Genomic DNA, 26256 nt, shown 5'->3' on the forward strand with positions numbered 1-26256 from the left:
ACTATCGTTGTGCCCCATATACCACACCAAACCATCACTTTTGTTGTTCCAACAGTCTTGGAGGGATCCATCCAATGTGGGTTAGTGTCAGACCAAAGCGGTGGTTTTGTTTGTTAACTTCACCATTCACATAAAAGTTTGCCTCATCACTGAACAAAATCTTCTGCGTGAACTGAGGGTCCTGTTCCAATTTTTGTTTTGCCCATTCTGCAAATTCTGTGGCCGATCTGGGTCATCCTCGTTGACATGCTGCAGTAGCTGGAGTTTGTAAGGGTGCCATTTGTGAGTAGCTAATATCCGCCGAAGGGATGTTCGACTAATGCCACTCTCCAGTGACATGCGGCGAGTGCTACGCTGTGGGCTCTTGCTGAATGAAGCTAGGACAGCCACTGATGTTTCTTCATCAGTGACAGTTTTCTTGCGTCCACATTTTGGCAAATCCAACACTGAACCAGTTTCACGAAATTTAGCAAGCAGTTTGCTGACTGTAGCATGGGAGATGGGTGGTCTCGTAGGGTGTCTTGCATTGAAATCTGCTGCAATGACCCGGTTACTGCGTTCACCAGATATCAACACGATTTCGAACCGCTCCTCACGTGTTAACCTCTTCGACATGCCAATGGTTGTGAACAAAGAGAAACTTGTAAACAACTCATGAAAGAATAAAGTTACGTTGAAACCAAGCACACCATTGTTTTTCTTGTGACATTACCAATAAGTTTGACGTGTCACATGACCCTCTTCCTATTGAAAAAACAAAAGTTGTATCCAAGATGGCCGACTTCTAAATGGCCACCATGGTCACCACCCATCTTGAGGAGTTTGCCCCCTCACATATACTAAAGTGCCACAAACAGGACTTTAATATCACCAACCATTCCCATGTTATTACGGTGTATCCATATAAATGGCCCACCCTGTATAATGAAACGAGGGGTGATGTGTGTTTGTAAAAGCTTTAAAGGCAGTCACAGCGGAGTGGTTTTAAAAAGCTCTCCTGCCTCCTTCCAGACTGCATTGTGTGGTGTTTTATACCTTAGAGAGCTTTTGTGAACTGCTAAGATTTGGAAAGCAGTGGTTTAAATTGGATGGAATACCCAAACAGAGAGAAAAAGATGGCATTTCAGACTCATCCACATTAGTGTGGACATGAACACTCTGGCTGCTCGTCCCCTTTTTCCCACGTTTATTTCTTTTTCCTCCTCTTGTCTTCGTGTGATCTCCCTCTCCTCCCCTTCTCTCTCCTCTCTCGACTTCACTTCCAGTCAGCATGTTTCACCTCATTTGCGCTCCGGCACATTGCCTCTCCTCACATTCACACTCATTTTCTCTTTACCCTTATCTTGCTCTCTGTGTTTATCTATCTATTTTACCCAGTCTTATCTGTCCCCGACTTTATCAGCCCTCCCTCCTGCACTCCTTTCTTTCATCTTTCATTCTTGGGTTCACTCTCCACCGAACCTCCGCCCCCATCTGCTTTCCCATCCCATTGATGGATGATGTGGCGATGCGTCGAGGGCCTCAATCAGAGGAGCGGGGGGTTCACTGCGGAGAGCAATCTCAAAGCCAATTCCACTGATAGCCATCACAGTGTGTAGCTACATGACGCTGCAGCTATCACCTGTGGAACGAGAGAAAGCGAGCGGCCTCAAAGCGATGCTGCGCCAGGCGGTGCTTTGCTCACACTGTAGGACAGAAGGGAAAACTTTTTGTTGTTGTTGTTATCAAATAGATCAATTGGAAAATGTATTAGTTTGGAGTTTGGCCATGTTGGCTTCTGGCAGCCACACGGGGACAACGGAGGCTGATTGAAAGAGCACTCAGTGATGCGGGAGTGTAGAGGGAATGGATTGCAGGAAACATATTGCTGCTGTCCGAAGGTGCTTAAATTTTACTCTCCGAGTGGGCTCCCAGCCGGCCGGAGGGCTCTTTCTTTTGCATTTGAAACATAAGCAGGTTTATGTTGGTTAATAAGACAATAAACACAGTTCTTCCCTGTAGTAAGGTGGTGACCACATAATGGTTTTCACCTGGCTACATAATGGTGCTCGGTCACGGCCAGTCAGCGTTGTTGCACACTTGGTGCACCTCAACCTTTGATTTTCTACCTGCAGTTAAAAAACAGAGTTCAATAGAAATCCCTCAGCATCCAAAACACATGTGAAGAGACCGTGGGCAAAAGTGCTCCACTGGTATCATCAGTGTCATGGGATACATAACCATCAATCCATTAGGGTCGGGGGTCAAAATACTGTGAACGAGAGAGAACATCACCAAAATCCTGAGATAGCGTCTGAGCAAACTTACATTAGTGCACAGTTGTACATGTACAATGACAATAAAGGGCTATTCTATTCTATTCTATTCTATTCTATTCTATTCTATTCTATGCTAAATCAACTCAACCAAAAAAAATTATGTTATGTTAAACAACCTTCCTGCAGAACAGGAAGGTTGTTTAACATAAATGTAATTGTTATATGTGCGTTTCTTTGTGTTTGTGTAGACAGAAACAAATAACAATAATCATAATCATAATAATACATTTTGTTTAAAAGCACCTTTCAAAACACCCAAGGACACTGTACAGAGCAAATCAGACAGGCATAAAAACAGGAAATAAACACAATAATAAAAGAAAGTTTAAGAGCATGGACAAGTTATATAGAGTAGGCTATTTAAATATGTATACATATGTGATTTTTCACAGTTAATAGCTGAATTATCAGAAACAGGTTGCGTGTGAGTGCCAGCTTGATCCCATTCAATCCCAGACAGAGTGACTCTGTCTTATGACAACATTATAGCAGGTTTGAATCACAGTGTTAATCTGCTTTAAACTAGCTGAACTGAGAAAAGTTAATATATTGAATTGAACAAATTTTAGTGTCGAGGATATAATTAGCAGTTGAAAAGGGGAATAAATAAATGTTATTGCATTACTCAGCATATTGGAAAATGTAAAAAATCACAATAATGTCATCGTTAGTGAAGTAATGTGATGATATATACTGAGGTGTCTGGGAATATCCACCTCTACCTACAATCCATCCATCTAACTGTCCATCCAGTTAACCACTGAAGCCTTTCTCGACTGTCAGGGTGAGAGGTGGGGTACAGAGTCAAAATGAAAAGTAAAATGTGACCAGACTTCAAACTTTTCTTCTGGAAGTGTGATTGTGACATTTGTCCCCTCACCTAGTTTGTGGGATTTTGTTGTTCGTCACATTAGAAATTGATGAGAAAAGCGTATCTCTGAAGCAAGAATGCTTTGCGGTTTCACATTTGAGATATTTATTATTATTAGCTGATGTGGAATTAAGTAAAGAATTAAGACTCAAATTCCACCTGAAGGACATGGTTTACACAGGCAGCTATTTAATGCTAAACAAATACTAAACAAGGATTATGACCAAAGCAGCCTGTGCAGACAAGGTTTCAGCATATTGTGGTGGACAGTATAAGTTCCCGAGAACCTGTAGCTCAGATTTGTTGGGCTTTTACCGTTTTCACCCTGACTGTAACAAATTCATGAAAGGGTTTGTTTTGTCTCTTGCTGCGTCCCTGCTCAGGGGCTAGATTGTCTGAAGTCCTGTTTCAAAGGCCTCTTCTGATGGAGCCAAGAAACGCAGCCTGATTTGCCCTGAAATGGGAGGACTCAACCTGTGTATCTTTGCTGCCACAGTCAGTTTCGGGTCAGTCGATTATTTGAAGCCACTGCTGCTGCGTGTGCAGAAAATACTGTGAACATAGCATCTTTCAGATTGTTCTGATGGCCAAAGTTTTTGTTTGTAGTGTAAGCTTTCTACTTTATTGGCAAATGGAAAGTCCAGTTTGATTAAAGCCAGAGAAAAACTGTGGTTACGGCAAACAAACACTGATAAGGTAAATGGAATGTATTTATATAGCACTTCTCTTATCGACCGCTTAAAGCACTTCACACTTCAAGCCAAATTCACCCATTCATGCACGCATTCATAGGGCGCTTTGTTCTGTGCATACAGCACTTTATCTGTTATGCACACATTTGTGCACATAAATGGACGATTCGAGGGAAAAATTGATCCCAGTGCATCTATTTATTATTTATTATTATTCAATGTCCTGAAGCTGGGGATCAAAACACAGAGCTTACAATTAGTTGATGACCCACTCCTCACGCCCAGGTATCCTGTTTTTGTCAGGTTACATGTCACCTTACACAAGACGCCCTGTGAAGAGGAACCAATGTTATTATTTTTGCCTTTTGGGAGCAAATGCACTTACACAAACTTGGATTAATATTAGACTCCAAGTTTGATCTCTTTCTGCTGCCATTACTGTGGGTCCTTCAGATCCGCCTTCTGAACTTGGATTGTGTAACTAAGAACAGTCTGCTTGTGAGCTTTGCTCTGTTTATACCAATGACCTGCCTTTGCACTTGTTTCAAAGGTTATCAGCCCATTAAGTGGTAGTTTTCAGCTGTTATCAGTGGTGATTTGCACACTCATCAGGCACTTTATTAGTCTGTTTTACACATATTCTACTGCTTACTAATGCAAATATCTAGTTAGCCAGTCACACGCACGTAGAAAAGGCCAAACAACCTGAAGTTAAAGTTCAAGCCGAGCATCAGAATGTGGAAGAAAGGTGATTTTTGTGGCTCTGATTGTGGCTGGTTGTTGGTGTCAGTCTACTGTGAATATTGCGGAAACTGCTGATATGCTGGGATCTTCCCACACGACCATGGTCCAAAAGGATGAAAATATTTCTACTGCAGAAAATGGTCAAACTGCTTCAAACCAATCTGAAGGCAACAATAACTCAAATAATGAACTCATTACAGCAAAGACGTAGAAAAGGAACCATCAACCCACAACACATCAGACCTATGAGCAGATGGTTTACAGCAGCAGGAGACCTGAATGGTTTCTACCTATATCAACAAAGAACAGGAAACGTGGGCTACAGTTCACACGGCTTCACCAAACCTGGAAGAAGTATTGCTTGGTCTGATGAATCTCAATTTCTGCAGCAACATTCAGATGGTAGGGTCAGAATGTGGTGTAAACAACACGAAGCATGCAAGGACTGTGTGGTGCCATCAAGAGGAATGTTTCCAACACCTTGTTAGATCTTTGCCAAAAAGATTAAAGGCAGTTCTGAAAGCAAAAGGGAGTCAACCCAGTAGTAGTACTGATAGAAGTGTAGCTGGCATCCTCTGCCTACAATCTATCAAGCCATTCCCTCAACTGCTTTTCTAATTCAGGGTCCTGGGGGTGGCTGGAAGCTATCCCAGATGCTGGGTACACCAGGACAGGTTACAGTGCATCGCAGGGCTAGTTCAGAGAGACGAATGACTATTCATGTTCATACCTGCCGATGTAGAATTACCAAATAATTTAAGTGTATCCAGTTTAAAACCTCAGGCTCTAAATGGAGAATTCAACTGAAGTATTAGTGGAGACAAAGAACATACCACACCAAATGTAGTGAGGTTACATTTAGCCAAAAATATTTTAAAAAGCCTCTTTGTTGGAGCTTAGTTAGATCCAGTTACACAAGTTCTATCTTACTGGGTTGTTGTTTGTCACTGACTTCTGATCCTGTTTGTAGGCAGAGGAGAGCACTTACTGTAGACATGTACAGGACAAGTGTTTCTGTATTTCACAGCTCCTGATGTTTGCTCGTCACACTCTGTGAGAATAAAAGAAGAGTTTATATTTTCTGTTTATTGAAAACAGAAAAATAAAGTATCCACCTACATTAACGTACCCTCTGGCAATGCATCTTATCGTCTTTATTATGGGCCTAGTTTTCTTCAAGTGTAGCACTGAACTGTGCAGCACTTGATCCCAGAATAACTTGTCCTGTGTAGGAGTATTCAAACGCAGCTTTTACTTTTAAGCATGCAGAAGTGTGATTAGCTCGGTGGTATACAAAAAGTCTCGCTCCTTGTAGTATTTCCCCCAGAGACGGCTATATTTGCTTTAGCCTCGGGTGGTGGCTTGATGCATATCGATGCAGACGCTCAATAATAGGCCAAGAGCTCCACATTATTGACAGCAGCGACTACTGGCTCTTTGAAGACATCTGCTTCGGTGAAGGAGAAGCAGGAGCACGACAGACAGAGAGAGATGGTGTGGATAGAGAAATAGGATACAGATAAGAGGACAGATATGAGCAGAGAGAAGATCCAGTGTTACATCAGTCTTTATATGTGCCTGTTCTCCTTGCTGCTCCTCTCCCCCTTCCTTGTCATCAACCCCTCTCTGTCTCTGCTGTAGCACACAGCTGGGCCAAATAAATCTGGAGAATAAGAGAGGCACAAATGTTATTTGCAAGACAGACATTTCTTCCTGCGCTTATACACCAACACAGGTCCAGGTAAACAGAGAAGCCATGGCTATAGCACACATTCTCAATGAAACAAGTAAACACGCACGAAAAACAATATATTCTCAATAACTATCAGGCTTATGGGGAGGTGACAGTGGAGGGAATGCCGGGCTGAGTGGAGATCAGTTTAGTCCTTATTGCAGCAAATGCTGTGGAGAGAGAAAGGAACAAAGAGCAAAAAAAGGGATTAAGATAAGGAGTCATGGACACGGAGGGAGCTCGGTATATGTCTGATGAGTTATATACCAAGCTGTCATGGCCTCACAAATGTAAGGGAAATAAGACACAAGCTAAGAGCTAAAGGCTGCCACCGACAGTTTAAACAGCATAAATTGATGGGCAGGTTTATCTGAAATGTAGGCAAATATTCCTGCAGCTCACCTGGTTTAACTTCTGAGAACACTGATTCGATGTTATGATTGAGAGGTTTGATTTTACTCTTCCTACATTTTATACTTACATGATTTTTAAATAACAAATGTTTTACAAAGAGAAAAAAAGTGAAGTGTGTGAAGTTGAACCCATTCAGCAGCTAATCTTAACACCAGTTCTGCCAAATCTCACATTTCGTTTAGTTGTTTTAGTCTTCTCAGGGATCCTGCTGCCTCTGCAAGCTGCTTTGTAACCCAACCCCAGCTTTCACTCTTAATGACGTGCACTCTTTTTCAATAAGAGACCTGCAGTGTAAAAGGGGAAAAAAATCTGTAGTCTGGATGCCAGAAAAATAGAAATAAGTTACTAAAATTAATGTTAACGTTAACATCACAACCCTAATCAACGTTAGCTGTCTGTTGTTTTTTAAATAAAAGATTTTTTTACGCACGAAAACAATGAAATTACCTATAAATGTGGTCAAACACTGCTACAATGCAAATGTACTGTTGTTAACTGCACTCTGCTGTTAATTTGTGATCATAGCTGAAATATGGCTTTTGACATCTAACTTAGAAAGAAAGAAAGCTTATTACTATAATGAGTTTTTACATAAAAGTTAGATAAAAATGTCATATTTATTAAATCTTACTGTTAAAATGGTATTACTATATATAAATTTAATCAATTTACCTTTTTAAAAATCTCCAGAAACTCCTGATCACAGTTACAGTATACCATTGATTATAGATTGCATCAAATACAGGCGAGTGGTGGCTTTCAGACCCCAGAGAAGCAAAATGCATTGACCCAACAGCGTGTAGTGGCTTTGGATTTGGCAATAATGGTTGCTGATGGTAACGTTGCTGTCGAGCTGCTTGTGGTCTTTTGAGAATAAAGTAGGACTGGCAGATCCTCCCATGGATGACAGGCTTGTTTATTGGGCATAAAATTGCTCACAAAATGCCGATCTACTGCTAAAATATTAACATGTTACTGTGTCAAAAGCTTCTCCTAAACTGGTGCTATCCACTGAGTATCTTGAATTCTCTCCATTTGATTTGGAAACGGTGCATTAGAAATGCATTTCATGTTGCTGGCACATGGAGCCGATCATTGTTTTACTGAAGTTTTGCTTTAATTACATAGTTTTTGCTGCACATTCCCCAAAAAGCTACTGATGACCAAGAGCCGTGAACATGGAGAGCATATTTTGGTTGGCTTCAGGGTAATGACTTCATGATGGAAGTAAAAATATCTGGACACTGAATAAAAAAAATAAGCAGTTGTACTGTGAAGGCTGTTGGTGCACATTAAATAGCATTTAAATAGTCAACAGCAGCAGCTCTGAGATAAAATTATAGATGCTGAGTACTCTTAGTGATATTCTCAGTGTTGTTGAACAGTTTAGGCGTTATTGTCAAAGCAACGGCTGCCGTCTGAATCATGTCATAATCTGCTCTGTTCGTTTGGCTCTGACAGCAGGCTACTTTAGATTTCATGCCGCCTGAGTAGCAGCACCTTTCAGTTCAAGCGGCAGACAAGGAGGGACAGAGGTGAAGAGAATGAATGGATGTAATGGAAGAAAATGTATTATTGCTGTTCAAGTAGAAATATCGAGTGACAGTAAAAATAAAAGAGTGGCAGGCAGGGGCCAGGAAAAACCACGTAGCCAGAGGTATCTAAAAGTGACAACAGGATGATCAGCACGGGGCCTGAGCAAGGGGCAGGATTGCAAGAAGATGATTAATGTCAAACTGCGAATCGCAACGAAGAAGAGAACAATGGGAGACGAGGGTAGAGGGTAGGAGAGAAGAGGTAAGAAGGCACACCTGAGTGTTCAGAGGCCTCTGTCCTGGTCAGAGCCATCCTGAATTATTCATGGCTCGCTGTGCCGGCTGCAGTGCACTGCTCACTGCAGAGAATAAAAAAGGAAAAGGTGAGGCGAGTCGAACTGCAGTTTTTCAGAAAGGTGAAGAATTAGATTTCAACTTCCATCTTATAGAAAGAATGATGTCACATCGAACATGGCTGCACAGATAACCACCTGAGTCACCTCGTCAGTGTGGCTTCATATATCCAAAAATACGTCTGAAATTTAAATTGTTGCTTTTGTCCTGCAGTCCTTGTATCACAGCTATGACAGCTTGGAGTCTTTCACTCATAATGTGAACCATTAAAACTGCTTGGTTAAAACAGTGGCAGCAGGGAGACTTTGTCATTTGCAGAATAACTGGCTTGAATTGAAAGAACAAAAGCAGAGTCACGAACACAGACTGAGGATTTTGTGTCTCTTGTTCCCCCTGAAAGAGTCGAGACGAGGTTACGTTCAAAGTTATTTCCTTGAATCCTGAAGTGTGGGTAGTGCATATGCTATGGATACTATATAAAGCATGTATTTCACATTTAGAAGCAGCCAATGTGGTGTAGTGTAGAATAAAAAGGAACTGATTTCAAACTCAGCCCAGCTTTTAGTCTCTCTGTGGTGCTGAGACAGTTAAACTCTGATAGCAAACTAATACATAAACATACTCATATTAAACGGTTTGTTTAGCGACCCCTATCTCCCTCTGCAGCTGTAATGATTCTGATACTGTGTCTAACTGGGATACTTCTCTTTGGACATGTTCACATAGTACATGTTACTGCATACTTCCTTGTATAGGGTGTGAATTTTAATAGACCCATGCTGTGATGATATAACAGGGCTTACCAGCACTAGCTGCCACATTTTATCAACTTTTATAACTTATTTAGCCTTAGACTGCACATAGTGTCCAATTCTTCTTTACTTAATACAAGAATTGAATATGCATAAATGCTAAACTATGTCACAACACCAAGTTGTAACCTCAGTGTCTACAAATGATAGCTGTTAACTAGCCAAACAGCTAACATTAGCACTTTGTGGCAACTGTTGTTTGATTTGGCGCTATGCAAATACAACTAAACTGAATTACACAAAATTTGTGTTGTATCCAATCTTCCCACAAGATTAATTTATGTTCTCAACATAACGTATATAAAAGAAGGAAATCACATGTGTAGAAATCCTCCAGCTTTGCTCAACCTCATTGAAACCAGGTTGTGGAATCAGGGGCCACTGTATGCTTGGTAAACACTTACTGCTTCATCCCCCTTTCTGACTGTATTAGGGACTATAATTCACAAAATAAACAGCTTTTTATATAATAAGTCTTAAAACAAGCAATTGAACTGGTCAGGAAAATGTTTACTGCGCATTAAGAGCAACGGCCATTTTCCCATAGACCCCAATACCACAGGCGTTGCCCCCTGGTGGTCACATAAAAAGAAAAATGAAGGTTTCAGGCACATCCATATCACTTATCTACGGAGCCCCTCTGATGATTAATAGTTAGGCGTGGGGGGCTTTGATGGTAAACCGGAAATATATCAGAATAATAGAGTTCATAAAATTATTTTTCCTCAGGCTCAACCACTTGAATGAGACTGGATCATAACCAAAAACCAAAGTTAGAGAAATGCACAAAACTCAGGTATAACCTTACTCATTACACCCCTGGTGGTGAGTAACACTGCCATCAGTATGATTACTGGCTCTTGAATGGACTTTACATTCATTTCTGATGAAGCTGAAAAGTCCATGAGAGTCAGTTTATTTTATTATTTTATCCCATAATTAAGTTTGGATTTTTCTGAACCTCAACATTCAACCATTGTGTTTGAAAGAAGCAAATCCATGTAAGTTGTTTATCTAAATGTCGGCCTACTGAGAAAGAGCGTATTCTGATATCTCAGCAGAGGAGAAAATGTATGAAATGTAGAAACAGAGATTCTGAACTGTCTGAAGCACAACATTTTTAAGCTTTATGCATCTTCAGGGATTTTAAACCTTCCGCTGGGCCGAACCCCTGCTGGACATTTCAGTAAACATGCATCGCATGAATCTCTGGTTACCTCTTTCTTAGAGTACCTGTGCTCCTGAAAAATGTAGAAGACGGAAAATAAACACATCTTATTTCTTACCGTTGGCTTTCGTCATCAAAGTTTCAGAAATTGAGTTTAAATGACATCTGTGGGCCTTCGCTAACGGCCCCGCTGATTTCCACCAGGGGATAATTCGCAGTCGTGACACGTCCAGGACTCACCTCTTCGTTTCTGCAGCGGTGCCAGAATTTTAATACGTTTTGCACAGCGGGGGGACGGATTACATGGAGGAGGCTTGCAAACCATCCTCAGTTACTTTGGGATTTCAAGGGTCCTGATCTCCATTTGCTCGTTGGAACCGGGGATCAAAAGACGGAGGGAAAACAAAAAGAAGAGTCTTTGCAGAAGGAGATCACATGAGCAGATAGCTGGCTTTTTTCTCTTTTCTTTATTTCACTATCACACTGACGCCTCTTATCTGGAGACAATTCAGTGAGTAATCTCATATAATCTATATAATGACTGGATGGAAAGTGAAGGGTCAGCTGAGCCGGTTGTGTTTGAATCAAAGCAGCTCAATAGCAGATCTCTCACCAAATCTCCTCTTATCTTCAATGGTTAATATCCTTTGGTCTCTGCTTTGTAGACAGGCGGAGGCAACAGAAGCCTCTGTAACCCGGCTGCAATACCTTCGAATGATTGGCAACTTCTGTTGTATTTATAACAATCTGACGGAAGGAGAACGATGAACTGTAACAGATGTGGTTTCGTTTCAGATACCTTGACAGTATTTTGTGCTCCTTCGAAGCACTTGAGAATTTGCTTTGTGACTAATTTCTTGTAATTTCACTTTTGCAGATATGTTTGCACAGATTCTGTTGAGAATGTAAAGTATTTGCCCTGTGCCACCTTAACTTGCTTAATTTCCCAATCAGGTGTTTCGTATCCATGAGCATTTGTGGGTGCAGGTTTCGTAAATGGACTTCGAGAGTGGGACAATCTGAATTTGTTTCTTGGATCCTGAAAGAGTCGACACTAAAACGAATTTTTACTCTGGATTGGCGAGTTTTAGTTTAAGATTTCCATTAGCTTGTTATTTAAAGAAGTCAGACTTCCCTCTGTAATACTTTGGTATTGAACATTCTTTCTTGTGTTCTCCACACATTCAATTCCATTTTATTTATATAGCATCAAATCACAACAACAGTCGCCTCAAGGTGTTTTATACTGTAAGGTAGACCCTAGAATAATACATACAGAGAAAAACCCAACAATCATATGACCCCCTATGAGCAAGCACTTTGGCGACAGTGGGAAAGAAAAACTCTCTTTTAACAGGAAGAAACCTCCAGCAGAACCAGGCTCAGGAAGGGGCGGGGCCATCTGCTGCGACTGATTGGGGTGACAGAAGCAGCAGGTGTTCAGTTGCTGGCGACTCCACACGTGCTGTCGTTAAGTTAAGAATCTCTCACCACTGGTTTAGGAAGGAGCTTTGCAGTAATTGCACAACTGTTAATGAGTTTATGTTTGTGGCTTCCAGAAAGATTTTGCACATGTAGTCCTACAGCATCACTGCGTAACGCTGCATTCAAACTATCGCAGCGATGTCAAACTCATTTAAGTGGTGAGACACGTGCAGCTCGCTTTGATCCACTTTAAGTGGACGGGACAAGTGAAACTCCCCTCGCTGTCTTCTGTCTGTCTTTAACTACACATTTAGTATCTCTGCAATATCTTAATATAAGAAAACAAAATGCAGTTTCAACTGTGGGTCTTTGTTTAGGAAGGTTTGAAGCCTGATCTTAAAAGTAGAGATAGTGTCTGTCTCCTGAATCCAAACTGGAAGCTGGTTCCACAGAAGAGGGGCCTGAAAACTGAAGGCTCTGCCTCCCATTCTACTTTTAAATACTCTAGGAACAACAAGTAGGCCTGCAGAGCGAGAGCGAAGTGCTCTAATGAGGTGATATGGTACTACAAGGTCATTACGATAAGATGTGACCTGATTATTTAAGACATTCACACAAACACAAACAATCTATTTTAACAAAGTCATATTTTAAATGCACATAAACTAGACTCATTTGGCTTTCACTGTTCCCTGACTCTACTAGAGCAACTTTACATGCAAAAAGTTTGAGGTTTTGGTGCAGCACTTTCTTACATTGTGCTTAGCAACAACCTCCAGCACTCGCCAACCGGATGACCGGAGGTTGCCAGGTGTTCACCGGCTGCTCTGTAGACCTGTGGGACTGATGCGTACCATTTAACCAACCACATTAAGATGAAATTTTACAACATGAATGTTTATCTCCTGTTTTCAAAGCCTGCTTATAGAGTCTGTGCTTTGCTTGTAATGTGGTCAAAGTTGTCTTGCCAACTCGCGAATCAAATTTGACTCTATTCACCTTCAATTTTTTAAACTTGTGTTTTAAATATAAGTTCTGTAAGAGCACTGCAGTGCACAGTGTGCAGCTGTATTTTGGGCGATTTGTGACTGTCTTTCCTACACTGAAGAACCAGATCACACACCAGTCTCCGATAAAACCGATAGGTTAATGTGTTTTCTGACCATCTGAATTTTAAAAGTGTTTGTCTCTGCTATTTCCTGGCATAAACTTAATATTTCTGGCACAATATTGGATGCAAATCACAGAATCCTGCTTTGAAATGGAAATATCCCTCATGTCATTTGCATATTCAGTTCTTCGAGGCATTCTGGTCAGTTTGCATTGGCTGCAGTTACATACTGAACACCCTTTTGCTGTAAATATCTAAACAAACTGCTCAATTGTATGTATGAATTCTGCACATCATGTTAGCCTATGGCTTAGTTTGTATTACTAATGCTGAAGTCAAGTCTCAACCAATATCACTGCATTAAAAAAAGATTAGAAGAGATTAGAGGAGCTGCTCACCCAGAGATACAGTTTAATTTGTCTAATATGCTCTGTGTACAGTATTTAGAGTTTGTATCTCTGTGAGTGTGAAACAAAATAACATCTTTCCTCGTACCATCAGGTGTGCATGTGATGTTTAATTTTTTCCCCTGCACGCAGCCATCTCGCCATATAGATAAATACCAGGTGCTTGTTATCAAGCTGCAGGTGTCAGAAATAAAGTGGCAGGTGTTGGACACACACAGCAACTCCTGTTCAAGGTTGAGCCCCATATTGGCACAGAATACACGGAGACAGCAGCCTGCAGAGGGTTAGCGCGTGTAAACGCTCAGACTCGATGTTTGGAACAAGAAGAAAATATACATAAAGGTTGAATTCATCGTGTTACCGTATCGTCTGTATGTCCTCCTTGAATCCTGTGAAGCTGTTTTTATGTAACTGCATGCAGACTCAGATGATTCTGGGAAAATGAGTCTGTTTCACCTTAGCTCGCACAGATCTGTGTTTTCCCATCATTTGGGGTTATTTTAATAAATGCAGATCTAGAAAGTGAACCCTGGGCTTTGCATATATAATCACAAATATTACACTTTCATGTTAAATGAGTGCAAAGTGCTGTTTGTTGATACCAGACTGTCAAGCAGTAATTGTTGCAGTGATTGTGCTCCAGCAGCATCAACACTTTATTCATTTGAAATTCACATCTGTGATCTGTATTTGCTGTAATGCAATTTGGCTGGATGTAGAAATAAAAATAACATATGTATGTGAAGATAATGTCCTAATTGAGAGCGTGTCTGTCTCCTGCACAGGATGGGATGGGAAACCTCAGAATAACAGAGAAGGGCCTGAAACTGGAGGGGGACTCTGAGTTCCTCCAACCCCTCTATGCCAAAGAAATCCAGTCCAAACCAGTAAGTGACTCGCATGAATGCACACCTTACTTGGTACATACTGTACTGCACACATCCATCCTGCAATTTGACCCTTTTTTAAACATGGATTAGGCTACGGAACATTTGTGCCTTCAGTAAGCTGTTAAACTGGAAGCTTTGTCATTCAGACATGGGTGACTTTGCTATTAATGGTCCTTACAGCTACATTCATGCACACCATTTAAGAGCCATGAAAAAGGCAGTGGTATGAGCACAATATTTATCTTCTAACATGGGAGTCTACACAGTAAAGCAAGTGAGTACATCCTTGCTGTGACTGACGATGACAAGTGGTGCAGGAATTTTCCAAACCATTCCTTTAGGACAAGAAGCAATAATGATGAAAACACCGCAGTACACCTAGAACTGTAACATGGAAAGTTGTGCATGAAGTATTAGCAAAAAATGTTCTTCTTCAGAAAAATGTTCCCCATCAGCATTAAATACATTAATATTACTGTTGCATATGTTTAAGCTTGAGCTCATTTTATATACTTAATTCTGTTTAATATTCTGTAAATCCTCCTCTACCTTCTCTACATCACACACTTTTAAAAAGGTGGGTAGCAAAACTAAACCCATCTGTTATGATGCTAAATCACTGAAGCTTGTTTAGCTAATCATTCTAGCTGTTTCGACACAAAGCACAGCAGATCTCAGAGTAGTGAAAGCTCAGCCAGCAGCTGGCTTCCCATCAGTTTACCATAGAGGTTTGTCCACAGTGCACATGCACAAACCACCACTCGTAAAACGGAGACAGCTACAGTTTCCTATAAGTACAAAACAAGTGATGCTTTTAGCTACAGTAGCCGACTGCAGCCAGTAAAGGATGGACGCAAACTGGTGAGGACATTTATGGCGTTACTGTCTAAGATGGAAGGAGATTGTTTTACCTTGACAACTATTACGTTGTGTCTATTTTTAGATTTGACAAGGCAAAAACAGTTTGCCTTGCTTGTCCTGTTAGAGCGCCATTGCTTTATATTCTTCCATTATGGCAAAATACTGTGAGTTACTGTATTTAGGTCTTGTGTTATCACCTTCAGTGTGACTTTGGCTCATTTTGTTATCCAAACCATCCAAAACAGTCAAACCTGGCCCTACAAATTCCCGTAGTACAGGGAGTCCGCGTATCCCACAGCAATGTGTGAAATGTGGTTAAATCACCATTTGAAATACTTTAAAATCAGCAGCAGCAGCTCATCGATACATTAGCACTTAGTCTTTTTTATCACTCATCACATGAACTAAAAACTGCTTTGCAAATTACCTTCTAGCAAAAATACAGTTTGTCTCATACTTTTTAGTGCGCTGTGAAACACTTGACTGATAATACTCGAAATGAGGTGAGATTGAGAAGGTGTGAAGTGTCTAATGATTGTAGGTGTGGTAGTGGGAATTTGAGCTTCCTACAGTGAGAATTAAGCATGTGAGACAATCCAGTTGGGACTCCGAGTGCTATCAACTCAGCTGCACGTACGACAAGCTGATTTCAGCAAATGTCTGAACCTAAAAAGAAATCCAAAACTATGTTAAAACAGGTTATGTTGAAGCAGGCGCGTGTTCTCAGAAGAGTAACTGATGATCTGACTTCCTTTTCCTTCCACATGTATTTGGGTCAGGTTATAATGCCAGCAGGCTAAAGCTCAGTATCCTGAAGCATTCTCAAGTCCCATAAGATATGGCTGTCAGCCACTGCATATCCTCTGAGTCTGACGTGTCCAAAACCTCGACATGAAGCGAATTCCTTTGAGCTTCATGAACAGAGCTCGTGGTTTGACCTTCTCTCTAACGCCTAAGTCTGTGTCTCACTGCCATATTTGGTTAGTTTGTTATCAGTAACAAAATAGTCAATTCTACTGTAGGTTTGAGCATTTGAAAAAAAGGAATATTGTCTGTCTTGTGGGTGTAAAAAACGCCAAATGTCCGAGATGCCGTAGGTTGAAAAAAAGGACTGTAAATAAGAAGCTGACTTTGTTGTCGAGTATCCAGTTCTTACAGACGATCTATCCATCAGGGTCCAAGCACAAAGTCACCACCCATAATAAGTAAATGGGTATTCAAACGAGGCAGGAGGCCGAGGACGCTAATATAAATATATATTTGCTAATGTAACATTAATATTAAAAATTGATCCGGTTACTATAACGTATCGTCCATTTAAATCAGCCAGAGAGAAGAAGGGGTAAAAGGAACCCTTTTATTTACCAATATTGCTACAAGCTCAGAGGTTTGGAAGCAAAACGTTCCAGTGTTCATTTCCACTTTTCAGACATAATTTTGGGAGATATTTGCAGACAGCAACATGAAGATGAGAAACACTTGAAGTGTTGTAAAGGCCGTCACTGCTTGGTTGTGTTGTTTGGTCGTTTTTTTCCATACTGCATCACATTTGGCCGCGGTGAAGTCACCCAAGACTTCAAACCTTAACAAAATCCAACTGGGTGAGGTATATTAAAAAAGGCATCACCCTCCCCGTGCAGTTGCTATGATACAGGAAGGGGTAAAATAATTTTTAGTGGCAGGCTGGAAACTGGTTTTTTTCATGGCTGGAGGAGCTGGTCCTTTTAACATAGAGGTCTATGAGGATTGAACTGGCCATTAGAGGAAATGCAGTTTTTGGCTTCGTTTTCAGCCTCAGGGAGGTTGTTGCCTGATCACGGTGAGCACGGTGTGGCTGTACTAGTGCAAATGTTTCAGACTTGCTGAGGAAACAAACAGGAGCAGCAAACACGTCAGTATTATCAGCACGTTTTCTCCCCGCGTTCTGCACTCAGCTACAGTTTCAGTGTTCCTGCAGTAGGATTTTTGGTGTTTACCAATCGAAATGCTGTCTGGCTGAGGTCCCCTGTTATGCTGGCTTTACAAATTAACATTCTGGGGTGCTTCCTGGTGTCCAAACAGCAACTACACGAGCATCCAGGCCTAGAAGATGTCAGAGAAATGGGAGAGATGGGCACAATAAAGCGATAGGGTCTCTCTCCCTTTGTCTTTTCTACTCTGGGAGCAATCATTGCTGTGGTGCAGGTAGTGGACAGATGGTCCGATAATGCAGAGGGGATACAGGAGCGAGTCAGAGAGCGGAGGAGAGCATATCAACAACGGAAATGGAGATGAGGAAGAAGGAGCAGCAGTAATAGAGACAGAAACAGCGAGACAGATGGAGGAGGACTGAATCAGAACACCAGCAAGCTTGCTTTGACAGGCGGCATGCAGGAGACAGCCAAGTTCAACACCAACTCAAACAAACACACCGTGTTTGCAATGCAGTATCATAGCACTGTGGAATATTCATAATAAAAGGGTTTCACTACTTGTCCAAGAAGCAGGAACAGGGGATAACAAATCCCCAGAGCATAAATTGGGCTCTGCATTCCCACATGTTCGTTAGGTGAAAGCCAAAGTTTGAACTCGTCTATCAGGATAGATGGCCGATAACTAGCAAAGCAGCTCATAAAATATGAATACCAGACCAGCGCTGAAAGTGCGGATCATGCCTTCTGCTCTTGTACCGTGAAGAGGGATGAACGTAAAAGCAGATTGAGAACAGAAAGGGCAAGTGGCAAGTAAAAGACGGGACATAATACAAAACAGCAGAGCTTAAGGAGAGCTAAACATAAAGGGGACAGAGAGAGGGATGGATGACTGAGCAAAGGATATGAGAGGAATAATGATAACCAGGAGGAGGCGATGGGAAAAGACCAGTACACAGTCGGCCAGGAGTGGGTAAACAACAACCGCTAAATAAAAATTTAGCAGTCCGCTCTGTATTTCCCAACGCTCCTCTTCCTGCTTCCTTTTATGCTTCGCTTGTCTAAGTGAAGTTACCGTTGTTATCAAAGTGCGACAGAAAGCTGCTGTAAGACGTGTCTCTGTCAGCAGGTCCTCAGTGCCTTCTTTGTTGTGTTTAAAGTGAAGGGGAAACAAGTTGGCTGCTCCGCATTTGCATAGAGTTCAAGTTCAAGCTATTTTATTCAAATCAGGGGCGTCAAGTGCAGCAAACTTCTTCTGGCAACTAATTGTACAAAACTTTTAATCTAACCATCGTTAGCTGCTTCGGGGCTGACATAAGAGGAGACTTCCAGACGAGCTGCCATCAGTCAGGCCGTTAGAACCATCGGTAAATCGGTTGGCACTAAAGATTCTCGAGTACTTTAATCTAGAAGGTTAAAACGCATTTAACTCGTCACCCTCAGGTTAGCAGGTTTCGGTCATATTTCAGCCATATTTGTAGAGCCAAATGATATCAGAGGTTAGCGAGGGTGGTCTCTGTCTCTGCAGAGACCACCCTCTATCCTGGGAAAACCAGAATCTTTTCTAGTGGGCATCAGGTTTTTATAGATACATACTGAGGCGTAAAAATCCATCATTAACCCTTTAAACCCTCAAACATTAAATATCTAATGTAGCAGCAGAGAGTCACTCTTGTGCATTTTCCAGTAAATCAAAATAAATGTTGACTTAAGTTAAAGTATCTCTGTGAACTGTCTAAATGTCTTTCTATGGTGACCGAAGCACACTGACAGACACACATGCTTCTCTCAGTCACTGACATTTACTAATTAATACAACTGTTGTGTTAAGGCAACTAATAATGACGTGTGTCTCTTATGAGCTCGTTCCTGATCAACCTTTAAATGCAGACTGTCAGAAATTCTCAGAAAGCGTTGGATTGGTTCTGTGTCGACCTGTTTTTATGACTTGTGGTTATGTGCATGTAAAGATAAGTGAGCTCTAACAAAGTGCACGTAGAAGGTGTGTAGGACCTGCATTTTCCAAATCAAAGGTGTTTATACCTCATCCACGTTAACTGCTTTCAGATCTGAGCTTTACCAAAGAAAAGTTTGATGTCTCAGGAACACTTAGTATGAGAACAAAAAACCAATGTGATGGTTTGGTTGGAGGACAAGAACCGATCCTGAATATCAAAAGGACAAAACTGAAATAAACCAGATATTTTTAGAATATTTACAAATATGGTGTCTTTTAAAAACGATAACTGAGTAACTAAGCTCATAGATTAGTCAACCGTCCAGACCTATTCAGTCACTGCTCATCTCCTGCATCTTGAAATTACCTTTGAGCTCTTCAAAGTGAGCCTCGACACTGTGGATTTATTTTCATTCAACCCAAATTTCCAAAATCAGCCAATGTTTTACTCCGGACATATTGGTTCTTTGGCCCATCTCACCGAGATTTAATTCAACCCCCGGAGCAGCTCTGCCACCAAGAAACATTTCTATAACCAACTGTAATTCACACATCTCTCTTCTGGTCTCTCGCCTAACTCCTCTCTCCCTTCTTATTTTATTTTTTATTTATTTTTCCCTCCAAATTCCTCTCTGTGTGAGAGGCATCCTGCTGGGAGTAATATGGTCTGTTCCATTAGTAACAAAGAGAAGAGGGAGACCGAGCGGATCAAAGGCACCGCACTGCAATGAACTAAACACGTGTAGTGTACACAAACAGCCCTGAAGGACTCCTGCTGTAGCCTCTCTGAGGCATCTCAGGGGAAAAAAACCCTACATGAAGATGGAACGATAAGCGACCTGCTGCTGGAACACGGTGATGATTTTAAAGCTCAGGACTCGTTGTTAACCAAGAATATTTGCTGCTGGCTAAACTCATCGATTAGTACTGGCATCTGCTGTGTACTGCCATAGAAGTAATAAGAAATGTCTGAATAGTTATGTCAGTATTCATAACCTAAAATCAGTGTGGCTGCTATGTACCCAAGGAAATCACAGCTCCATGGTTTGGTCCAGATTAAAATATCTGAACTGTTGGAGGACTTTCCAAAGAAATTAGTTTAAGTGTGTCTGGCTCCACATACTGAGCTACATTAAGTTTCTTTGACAGGAAAACTCCAAGTTGGGAAGGACTGAAGGCCTGGGTCACAATTCTGAGAGAAACTGAGGTTTCATGAACTAATGATGACCAAAAGCCATAAGCTGTGTAAAAAGGTCGGATGTAGCCACTGTAAAATCACCCATTGGTCTTTTTTGATCACAGTCGCTAACACCGAGCAATGACCACGACCAAAATTACTGCAGCCTTATGCAATGAGCTCACAGTGTTTGCTTTGAAGATGGGGAACGGGTGTGAAAATACTCTGCAAATACAGTTGCTGTCTTCAATGGAATTTTGCAGAAATAGAAAAATGTAACTGTTGAAAATTGCACATTTTTTGTTTTCTACATAAACAGAAATTTATATAAAGTTACTTAACCTAGTAACTAATTTTGTAAGTAACTTGCTTTTATATAGGAATGAAACCAGAATACAACAATATGCAGATGACACTGTAATCAGTTATGTTACAGAAGTCAGCCCAAGCTGGTCCTTGATTGTTTGGAGATGGGTTTCCTTCCACCAGTACATGTCCAGTACAATCAGCCTAGGCTGAGCGTGCTGCTCACTCAAACTCTGAGCAATCCTTTTGTTGCTGCAGCTACTTGTCTCTGTCTCTGCTATGACGTTTATACAGATTATACAGACCATGTGGAGTGTGATGTTGTGGGCCCAAAATGCAGACATGGAAAACAGGTGGGATTCAACGAAAGGCGAGCGGATTATTGAGGCTGTTGCGAAGTTGCGAAAAAAAGAGGGAAGTAAAACTACAAGCAAGTATCAATATTTGGAGAATTGACACAAGCGGACCTGTGTTAGCCGCCTGCAACCCTGAAATGGATAAGCTGAAGAGGATGGATGGATGGGACAAGAAACGCTGAGTGAAGAAATAAATGCTAACATAACCAGGAAATAAGATATTGAGACTAAATGCACCCAAAAAACATGAAGAAGTTATAAACACAGAAAACTAAGAATCCATCAGGAAATAAGTAAAAGTAGAGAGCCCACAGACTCAGAGTGACCGTTACCATGACGCTGACGTCCCAGTGACTGCTGAAGGTCGCCTGTGACAGAACCATCTACCAAACTGAAGCACGGATTTTTAATATAACATAGTCTGTTCAAAAGGCTCCAGCAGCACAAACACAGGCTCAGTTTAGTGACTGGAATTTGCAGCTCCAGCTACAAGTTAAAAAAAAAAAAAAATTTCAGCCACTTTACATTTCTTACAAAGGGGGAAACTATCCATAGAGGCTGTTCCCATTTTTATATCAGATTGGCAACATGCATTTTTAGTGTGTATTTATACGTGGAAGTCTGTGAGGTTCGACTTGCTTTTGGAGCCAGCCTCAGCTAGCGCTCTAACATGAAGCATCCTCCAGGGCTGGAAAATCAAATCCAAACTGCAAACAGGCTGAAAACAAAAAAATACTCTAGGCAGTTCTATTAGTGATATATTATAATATATCTCTAGTGCTTAGTATTAATAATATATGAGCCAGTGATATAGTTAAAACATTGGTATCACTAGATTTGCATTCATAATAGCAGTAGGGATGACTGCTATCTCCAACTTTACATTCCACACAACATTAATATTCAGGAAATGTATGAATAATATAACGTGGACTCTCTCTCAGCTCCTCAAAAGTGATATTAAACAATTGGATGCAGATTTGCAGGCAAAGCTTAGTTAAACTGATTCTGTACAAGCAGGACCTGCAGTGAGTTGCAGTGAGTTCTGCCAGTTTCAGACTGCAAAAAAACTACATGACATGGAAGACTGAGAAATAAGCGCCAGGGCTAGTCTATTTCCTGGAACATTGAGTATTTGTTTCCAGTGTTTCTGTATTCTAGTAGTGAGTCTTCCTTAGCACTGTGTGTTTCCATGTCCTGGACTTCTTGTTTAGTGTTTTTTTTTTCATTCAGTGTTCTCTTGGGTTGGTTTTCCTGTTTTACTTTGAAGATTTGTTTTCAGAAGTGGCCTGAAAAAGCCTAAAAGTGGAAAGATTTAAAAGCTAACGGTTTTATTTGAGCCATTGTTTAACTTTCCTGTCAGGAAAAGCCTGTGATTGGCAAGTGAGTAGTCTGTCATTTGTCCTTACCTTATCATAGCAAGTCCTGTCTGTATGGCTGATGAAACACAAAATGCATCATGTAGCATGATCTCTGTATGAGACACCGTCTCTGTCACTGTCAAAGTCCTTCTAAAAGCAAATCTAAGCAGTTATCTTGGAAAGAATCCAGATGGTTATTTTGAAGTCTGCACTTAAATGAGGAACGAGCGCCATAAATTCAATTTCAGTGGTTACTGCAGCTCTGCACTCCAATTGAGTGTATAGAAATGCAGGTCAAATCTGATAAAAGCCCATTCAAAGGTTTGCACACTTTGACCCAAAATAAGGTTTAAAAATCACATTGTCATCCAATGAAGCCACTAACCGGATTCACATTATGGATGAGGGGAGCACAGTTGCTTCAGTCAGAGCCCAAGGAGCTCTGCGGGATGCTCCGGGAATGGTGGCAGCATTTTCCAGAGAATTCTTGACAACCTTCTCTTTGACCCTCTGCTTGTTGCTACTGCTGCATCAGTGCAACATGATCAGCTAATAGAAAAAGGGCAGCTGTGATCTTTAGCATTTCTATTCAGGATTCTTGGAGTGCCGCGTCTCCTCCTTATATTTCTGGTCATTATTGTGACTCTTTATTAAAAATGCATTTAAGTGAAGCTCACTGTAAACACTGTTAAGTTTGCTATTGTGCCTCAGCATGCTGGGGAGTCTCTGCTCACTCTTTAGAGCTGTTCAGCTGGAGGCTATGAGGTTTTCCAGTACTTCAGCTTGTCTGGGAACACATGGTCACCTCCCGTTCGTCTTGTGTGTCTGGGTAGGCTTTCGCTCCGCTTTGCATTGAGCTGTCAGTAAAGAAACTCACTGCAGTTTTAAGGATGTTTAAGTGCATCCCAGTCAGATAGCTTCTAGTATCTTTCTGACTCAGAAGCACTTATAAACCTGGGCTCTGAGTGTTTTTGCACTGGTATCTGTTTCTCCTAACCAAAAATCTTTAGCAACTAGTAGAAAACTCTGGAAATAGTCAATAAATTCCCTTTTTTGAGGGGAAACTTTGAATTGCAGATACTTTATCTTCTTTGGAGTGAATTATCTCTTTCTTTCGACTAGTACGCACTGTTAAAAATAAATACATCTAACCTTACTGCCATGGCACCTCGGGGCAGCTGTGGTTCATAGTGGGTCATCCACTAATTGGAAGATCGGTGGTCTGATCTGTGGCTTCCTCCGACTGCATGTCGAAGGATCCTTGGGCAAAATACTGAACCCCAAGTTGGCCGTGATTCATCCATCAGAACGTGCGTTTGTGTGTGAATGTCGAAGCATGAGGCTTGTAGTACGAAAACTCTCTGAGTGCTCAATTTGGGTAGAAAAGCAGTATATAAGTACAGTCTGTTTACCTCAGGACACTGTTTTAAAACTACTTAAAAGTGCTTTACACACACACCTGGGCAATATTTGTCAAAGTGACATTCAGAAACGAGTCCACAGTTAATGCAACACAAAGTGTCAACTGTTCTCCAACTTATTAGTTTTACATTCAGTGCACACCTCATTGTTATTGTAATAAGTTCCTACTTGTGTATCATATATTGGATGTATTTACTGTGGGAACTTCAATAAGTTTGGCAAGAGCCATAATGTTATCTGTAATATACACACAAGGCATATCCCCTCCTCGGCTACGAGCGCAGCACAATGGTCAGGCCGTTATCTCTAATTAAGAAGTTGACTGAGGCATGAAGATTAGTCGGGCACAGAAAGCGCAGAGTGTCCAACGTGATCAGCATTACAGATTAATGCAGGGCACTCTGGGAAATGGAAGTTATCAAACGGAGCAGGAGGCTGAGTGCGGACAGTTATGGCGGTGTGTGTGTCTGAAGTCACACCTTTGTGGCCATCTCTATGTGTGTGTGGATGCATTTGTACTTTCATTATCTAGCAGCTGACTGAGGCCATATAAGACCAGCACAGCAAAGACATAAGGCAACAAAATCAAACGCAATGCAAGCGTGAGAGAGTCGATGGCCATGCAGTGGGAGTGCTTTCAGCTAAATGCTGGTTAGTGGTTCAGTTGTAACATCATCCTTAGATATTGCATTCTTATATCACAGTACAGTATAAAATTGTACCATCAACATTAGATATTGGATTTTAATCATTTAAAATTTTCAACTATTATGAAGCGAAGGTAATCTGGATTCGCGTGCAATCACCACTTATTTTGTATTGAGTTATAAATCAACTGCACCCAATTTCTTTGCTGAAAGCCCAAAAAATTCAAGGCAATTAGGTGATGTGAAGAAGCGAAGTAAATCTTATAAAAGGTTGAAGATGAAGCAGTGGTTGTGGCCCATTCTTTTTTTGTACTCCTTTTATTTTTTTTTCAGTCCCCGACTCGTGTTTATACCTTAGTCTAAGTCGCTGTCGGTGATAAGTAACCCTTATCGTAAATTTGGACACATAAATATATTAAAATGTACGATGTTTGGCTTTTGAAAAATATCCCAGAGTCTCAGCAATCAGAGGACGAAAAATAAAGATTCTAACTGAAACAGATAAAACTAGTTTTTTAAACAGGGTTTGGGTTACTTGTCCTCATCGATAAAAACTTGGACTTCACATGATTAAATAAGCATTGATTGATTGATTGATTGAATCTTTATTTTGAACATGTTGAAAAAGTATAAAAAAAAATAGAATTAAAAGAGACAAATGAACAAAGCAAACAAAAGGAAAACGAGCAACCACAACTCCAAATAACGTCCATGTTCAAAAAGGAGCAGGAAGAAGCATAAGCATTAGCAGCTTGATGACAGTTGCACCTTGCTTTAAATGAGTTACCTGGTCGATCTCTCCGCAGGGCCGCCCACTGTTCCTGCAGTCATCCAGAAATGTGTCCGTCAATATCGTCAACAACAACAACAAGCTGCTCACACAGCTCGTCACAGGTAAGACTCGGCCGGAGAAACGCTGATTTTCATTGTTTTCATTAGAATCTGCAAAGATTCACAGGCAGCGGTTAAACTGGAGTAGATCTGAGTTCCTTTGATTCTTCCCCTCAGGTTTATTCATGAACTATGTTACAGGAACTGGTGACGCCTTTTTGTCTTCTATTACTTGACCTTCATTTTGCCAGAAAGCTGTTTGGGATTAAAACTTGTCTTAGAAGAGAGATATGGCAAAGATAGCAGCCACGCAATGAGGCTCATTTATGAATTGGACCAATTCTTTCAAAACCTCCGTCCATTCAGTTTCTCTATTGCTATCCAATTCAGGATGACAAAGGGGTTGGAGTCCATCCGGGCCGTGATAGGGTTAGGTGTGCTATATGCTGGACAGGTCGTCAGCCCATCACAAGGACAAGTTTGACATACTCTGCTCATGTCAGTGAAAGTGAAACCAGATAACAAAAATATAGCCAACTGGGCTAAATGGTCACATGATGGTGATTACCAAGTTGTTAAGTCAACACAGAGTTTCACAGTCTAGCTGTCAGCATGTTCACACGAGAATGGCAGTGTTGGTGGATCTAACCAATCAGAATCAGAATCAGAATTCTTTATTGATCCCTAGAGGAAATTATGTCACAAACATGGACAGTTGTACTGGCGGCAAAGCTTTATTTTTGTAAAATTACAGTTTGCACTATCTTTGTAAAATATGCAGATTGAACCCAAAACACAGCTTGTACAGCAGAGCAGCTGCTGCAGCAAAAGCTCAGCAAGGTTTGAGAAATCCTCCAGAAAAGGTGCTGATCAGAGAACCGATCGGTTTTGTACCTCGAATCTAATACTCAGAAGATAATCTACTCCAGCGAAGGTTGGCTCTTCAGCATAAGTT

The 26256-nt window shown here is 41.0% G+C and overlaps 1 protein-coding gene across 3 annotated transcripts in view; it reads left to right on the plus strand.

Annotated features, from left to right (window-relative positions):
* sgcd (sarcoglycan, delta (dystrophin-associated glycoprotein)) overlaps window positions 1-26256 on the plus strand; it is a 343513-nt gene that overhangs the window by 226169 nt on the left and 91088 nt on the right. For all 3 annotated transcript variants that reach the window (XM_085421336.1, XM_085421337.1, XM_085421335.1), the window contains 2 exons: window positions 14369-14470; window positions 25277-25364. In XM_085421336.1, coding sequence (XP_085277462.1) covers window positions 14369-14470; window positions 25277-25364 — 190 coding nt within the window. The remainder of the gene's footprint in view (window positions 1-14368; window positions 14471-25276; window positions 25365-26256) is intronic.

The sequence above is a fragment of the Rhamphochromis longiceps genome, linkage group LG10, assembly GCF_057381845.1.
Source record: "Rhamphochromis longiceps isolate RC_006_pf linkage group LG10, R_longiceps_female_GT1.1, whole genome shotgun sequence".
NCBI lineage: Eukaryota > Metazoa > Chordata > Actinopteri > Cichliformes > Cichlidae > Rhamphochromis > Rhamphochromis longiceps.